The 6,000-nt window shown below is 52.2% G+C and overlaps 1 protein-coding gene across 1 annotated transcript in view; it reads left to right on the top strand.

Moving 5' to 3' along the window:
• The first annotated feature begins 4,882 nt into the window (after positions 1 to 4,882).
• Positions 4,883 to 6,000, top strand: part of SACK1F (scaffolding CK1 anchoring protein F) — a 33,452-nt gene continuing 32,334 nt past the window's right edge. The window contains exon 1 of the mRNA XM_086712208.1: positions 4,883 to 5,455. Coding sequence (XP_086568334.1) covers positions 4,955 to 5,455 — 501 coding nt within the window. The 5' untranslated portion in view covers positions 4,883 to 4,954. The remainder of the gene's footprint in view (positions 5,456 to 6,000) is intronic.

Below are 6,000 nucleotides of genomic sequence, written 5' to 3'. Positions count from 1 at the left end.
TATCATGAAGGGGGCTATTTCGGGACTCGAATTACACAGGAGGGCTAGACACGCACAGAGATGAACACAGTTACAATTAGCATTAACTACAAGGTGTCGTATCTTTGCTGCACACACAGCCGGCAGCCGGCAGCGTGCCCTGGGGAGAGAGGAAGGTGAACGAGTGCCAAGATGGGAGGGGGCAGCATCTGCTGGAGGAGGAAGCAGCATTTCTCAGGAAGGCACAGTCACCTTGGGCAAAGTGGCCTCCGATATTGGAAGTGCCAGTTTGACAGGCTCCCCCTAGCTCAGGGAAATTCCAGACCCAAGAAGGAGGGACTGGTACAGGGCCAGAGGCTTTCTCTTAGGGTGTCACCGCCTCATGGACGATCCCCAGACACAAAGTAGATAGAACCTGTGCATAAAAGGAATCAATTTCCCCACGGTTCAGGCTTTTTAAAAATCTCAGTGAAAATGCACAGAGTGTTTGAAGGCCTGGGGGTCAGGCTTCGAGGACAGGTGCCCTAGAGTTTCCACTTGCCAGCTGATAACCTGGAACAGGTCGTCCAGGGCCTCAGTTTATTCGTCATTAACACCCCTCTGGAATCCTTTTTCACAGTCTATTTCACCAGATTAGGGCAGATCAGATTAGATGATTGTATGGTAAAATGCCGTCTCTGAGAGCAGCCAATATCCCCTGCTTCGTAAAGAGCTGTGGGGATCTGACTCCCAGCTAAACAAGGCAGAGCCACCAGGACAGCTAGCTATCATGTCTGAATCCTCTTTTTTAATCCCCAGTGGCGAGCATGTTATCTAGGACACATTCACAACTCAAAAATGTTAGTTGAATAAATAAGTCATTGGTCCCTAAAGGGGAATATTACAAAAAGACCACAGCGTGCTTCATATCAGTTACATCTAGGAAAGATTTTTTCCAGTGTGAACTAGTACTAAAATATTCTGTTCTGATTCTAACCTCTGTCCAATTCCAACTTATATCACGTAACATTTGTACTCCTTGAGAACACAAACCAGGTCTTAATTTTTTTTTTAACGTGTATTTATTTTTTGAGAGATAGAGACAGAGCATGAGCGAGGGAGGGGACAGAGAGAGAGAGAGTCACAGATTCTGAAGCAGGCTCCAGGCTCTGAGCTGTCAGCACAGAGCCCGATGTGGGGCTCGAACTCACGAACCACGAGATCATGACCTGAGCAGAAGTCAGACGCCTAACCGACTGAGCCACCTGGGTGCCCCAACACAAAGCAGGTCTTAATCATTGCATTTCGACAGGAGCTCTACGTGAGCAAAGACCTGGTTTTGCTCAGAGCTGCACCATCATACCTAGAACAGAGCCTTGTGCTTAGTAAGGCTCAGTAAGGATTTGTAAATGAATGAATGGTTTCTAACCCGTAACACCGTGCTAGGCATTCAGCAAATATTTATTGAATGAAGAAATGATTAAGCAAGGAGAACACTGTCTCTTTCTAACGCCCCTTTCTAATATTCTCAACTGAGGTGGTATAGCAAGGTGGGTGGGTAGGCAAGCTCTGGAGTCAGATGATCTGGGTTTGAATCCTGACTCTCCCACTCACTGACTAGGTGACCTGGAGTAAGCTACTAAACCTCTCTGTGCTTCAGTTTTCTTACCTATAAAATGGAGATAATAGAGGGGTCTACATGGCTCAGTGTCCGACTCTTGATTTCTGCTCAGGTCATGATCTCACACTTCACGGGATCGAGCCCTGAGTCAGGCTCTGCTTTGACAGCCAGAGCCTGCTTGGGATTCTCTCTCTCCCTCTCCATCTCTGCCCCTCCCCTGCTCACTCACTCACACTTGTGCTTTCTCTCTCTCTCAAAATAAATAAATAAACCTTTAAAAATAAATAAAATGGGGATACTAATAATTTTTTAAATAGGGTCACATGAATTCATTTGGAGGATCCATAAAACATTTAGCACAGTGCCTGGCACATATTTTAATGACCATATCCGTCTCTTAATAACCTTCAGTGCCTCCCCTCTAGCTACAGAATAAGATAAAAAATCAAGGTCCCCACAGTTGGGCTCCAAAGTCCCTCTCTTTCCAGTCCCAAATCCCACACTTTAGCGCTAACTACCCTTCCCTGGCTTGTCTGCTAGGCTAGACACTCCACTAAGCAATATGTACCCCATTCATTTATTTCCCTTTTCATGAAGGCCTGTAAGGGAGGACATTTTATTGCACATATTTCACTGAAGATGTGACCAAGGCTCAGAAAAGGGAAGTGACTTTCCCAGGGACACACAGCTTATCCCAAGGAAGTGAGATTCGATTCCAATTCCGCCCTGACCTGAAAGTTCGTGCTCTTATTCCCTGGACTCTGAAACCTTTGTTATGCAAAGTGTGGTCTGTGAACCAGCGCTACCAGCGTAACCTGGAACTTGCTAGAAACGAACAATCTCAGGCCTCACCTCAGACCCACTGAATCAGAATCTGCATTTTCACAAGATACCCCAGGTGATTTCTATGCCCAGGAGTTAGAAGCACTGTTGTAAACCCCTTTCTAGGGGCGCCTGGGTGGCTCAGTCAGTTAAGTGTCTGGCTTTGGCTCAGGTCATGATCTCGCAGTTTGTGGGTTTGAGCCCTGGGTCGGGTTCGGTGCTGACAGCTCGGAGCCTGGAGCCTGCTTTGGATTCTGTGTCTCCCTCTCTCTCTGCCCCTCCCCCCACTCGCACTGTCTCTGTCTCTCTCAAAAATAAATAAATAAAAGAAACCCTTTTCTACCAGTCAGACACAAAAGCTAATTAAATCAGTACTAGATCTCATTTAATCCCAACAGCTATCTGGGAGGTATCAGGAGGTCAGCATTGTTATCCCATTTTGCAGAGGAAGACACTAAGGCTCTGAGGGTTAAGTATCTTGACCTGAAGCCACATATGCCTGATGTCAGCATGATGCTCTGGCCACCTCCCTCTGCCTGGAGTGTCTTCACTCCCTCTGTCCCCTTGAAATCTAATCCTTTAGACTCTATTCAAAATCCCCTCCTGCTGAGTGAAGCCTCTCTTATCCACATCCCATTGGGCAGATTAATGATTCCTTCCCCCATAGTCCCTGCAGCTCGGGATGCACATACCTTTCTCTTGGCCCTAATTCATTCTGTTTTAAAGAACTATGTGCTAAGTGCATACTGCATGCCAGGCACATGGCGGGCGTTGAGTAAATGTCTGTGCCCAAAGCACTGCGGCTTGAGTTGATCAAAGTACTTTCATCACACCTGTGCTATCCTCCTGGGCATCCCTGTTCCTCCCACCTACGCACCCCCCCCCCCCCCCAGCTCCCCTATGCCCCTGGAGCACAGTCTGGCATCTCTTAGTGCCTCAAAATCACTAGGAAGCAAACTAAATGCTCTCCATTCTAAACGTGAAATATGTTTAAAGATTAATTAAGAGTAGAATGCTGCCAGGAGTGAGGCCTGGGCAATTCCTAAGGGTGCCAAGGTGATAGGCAGCTCACGGCCCAACACCACCAATCTTTGGGCTGACACCAGGTGGCAGAATGACCAACTGTCACAACAGTGGCAGATATTTGAAAATCTAACCCTCATTTTCTCACACCATCAAAGGAAGGCCCAGAAATAGTAAGCAACCTCTTCACATACCCAGGGGTTTAAAATCAGGTCCTCAGGAACCTTCTGTCATTTCGTAAGCAGAAAGGGCAAAGGTGGCTGAGATGTAGGGCAAAGATCTCTGAGACACAGAGAACCCAATAGTCCCCATGCACTGCCTCTCCTTTTCTGGGAGGCCTGGTAAACCACGTGCTTCAAGGCCTCAATTTCCTCAGCTGTAAAATGAGGGGGTTGGACTAGTTTCTAATGCTTCTTCCAATTCTGAGACGCTGTGCTATAAAATGGGAGAAATGTGAACCTTTGGTTGCTATGATCTGAAAATATTTTGAATGTGGAGAATCAAATTGTACAGCAGTGCATGAACAAAATAATATGTTAATGACTAAGAAGATTCTATTTAATCCAATGGGAGACAGCAGAGCAGCCCGCTGCTGGTGATGTGTGTGTGTGTGTGTGTGTGTGTGTGTGTGTGTGTGTGTGCATGCGCGTGCGCGCACGGCTTTTTTCCTTGAGCTCAAACATGTACTTTGAAATCACTAATACAGTAATCAGGCCTCTGGCAGCCTATCTTGCCCAAACACACACGCACACACCACACACACACACACATCACTTCAAATTAAAATGGGGGGAAATTAGATCGCTGCTGCTTACATCCTTGCAGTATTTGGATTTTTTTTTTAAGAATTTTTTATCTTGGTGAAGGTGCTGTATTGAGAGCTTCTGGAGCCCTCTGATCTCAGAACTGGGACATGCATGTGGGTCGGAAGCTGGGGGTTTTATTAGCATTTTGCTTTTGCACACCGACTGCCCCCCTCAGCCGTCACAATCCCGGCTGGTTGCAGGGCCCCCAGACCCTCAACGAGGGGAGTGGTCAGATCCACCGCCCCAGAGGCACCCCTGCCAAAGCACGTGCTCGCGGCCATAACCGCGGGGAAGATGAACACGCGCCGCCTGCTACGTGTCCGGCCGCAGGGTTAGATCGCCACCAAAGGGTCGGGGCCAGGAGGCAGAAGCGGGCCAGAGGCCTCACGTGCGTCTAACTAGCACACACACCACCCCTACCCCCCACCCCACCCGCCGCCCGCCCCTGCGGGTCCCTGCCCACCCTGGAGCCCCGGACCCGGGTCGGGCCCAGCAGGCCTAGGCCCCGCCGCTTCCCCTGGGAACCCCCCAGGCCACCTGCCGGGCTAGCTGGCCCGCAGGCGGAGGGCGCGGCCGCCCCTCCCCACCCGACGGCCGCGCCCGCGCCCCGGCCCGCGCGGATTGGCCGACCTCGCGGCTAGGTGAGGCAGCCCCGCCCCTCGGCTCCAGGTGCGGCGGTGGGACCGGGGCCGCTGCCCGGGCCGGGACGGGCGGCCGAGGCGCCATGGCCGAGTCCCAGCTGAGCTGCCTGGACGAGGCGCACGTGAACGAGAGGGTGACCGAGGCGCAGGCCGCCTTCTACTACTGCGAGCGGCGGCGGGCCGCGCTGGAGGCGCTGCTGGGCGGCGGCGAGCAGGCCTACCGCGAGCGGGTCAAGAAGGAGCGGCTTCGGGACTTCCTCTCCAGCCAGGAGCGCCAGGCCCTCCGCGCCGCCTGGAGCCCCTACGAGGATGCCGCCGCCGCCGCCGCCGCTCGGGGCAAGAGCAAGGCCAAGGCCAAGGCCCCGGCCCCGGCCCCGGCCCAGGCCTCTGCGGAGCCCGGAGAGTCCCTCGCCTACTGGCCCGACCTCTCCGACACCGAGGTGCCCCCGCTGGACCTGGGCTGGACCGACACCCGCGTCTACCGTGGCGTGAGCCGCGTCACCCTCTTTACCCACCCCCCCAAGGAGGAGAAGGCGCCCCACCTCAAGGAGGTGGTCAGGCAGATGATCCAACAGGCACAGAAGGTAGGCCGCGCCCCCGCCCCCACCAAGTGCAGCCCCTTGGACCAGGCCCAATATCAGAGGCAGGACCTGGGGCAGGACTTCCTGACCACTCCCAGGAAAATGGGCCCAGAACCTTCCCTTAAGTCAGGGGGACTGGTGAGGCCTCTAGAGAAGATGGATGTGAACCTTGGTGAATTACAAGGTGCTGGACAGTGGTTTGTCATCATTATTGCAGTGTCCAGAGGGCTGGCTTTCCTCTGCCCTGTGCTTTTACTTCCCTGTCAGGTTCCTCTCTGTAGAGAAGGGTGGGGGCTGTAGGGTTTTGTGGGAAAGTGGGCCACTCCAAAGTCTTGATAATAACCCATGTGATGCCCTGGGATTTACAAAACATATCTTAGGCCATTTTTTCATTTGGTCTTCAGTCATCCGGAGAAACTGGGTAGTGAGACTTATACACCCCTACCCCAGCCATGCTGCTCTGAGGAGGCCCCCCAGAGTCAACAGGGGCCTGGCATTCACACCCCCTGGGGACCAGTACTAGAAGTCAAGCAGCCAGGAATGAATGA

Source organism: Puma concolor, chromosome B4 (assembly GCF_028749965.1).
Source record: "Puma concolor isolate L17-30 chromosome B4, mPumCon1.1.hap2, whole genome shotgun sequence".
NCBI classification, from domain to species: Eukaryota; Metazoa; Chordata; class Mammalia; order Carnivora; family Felidae; genus Puma; species Puma concolor.
This window is presented reverse-complemented; position numbering and strand designations above follow the sequence as displayed.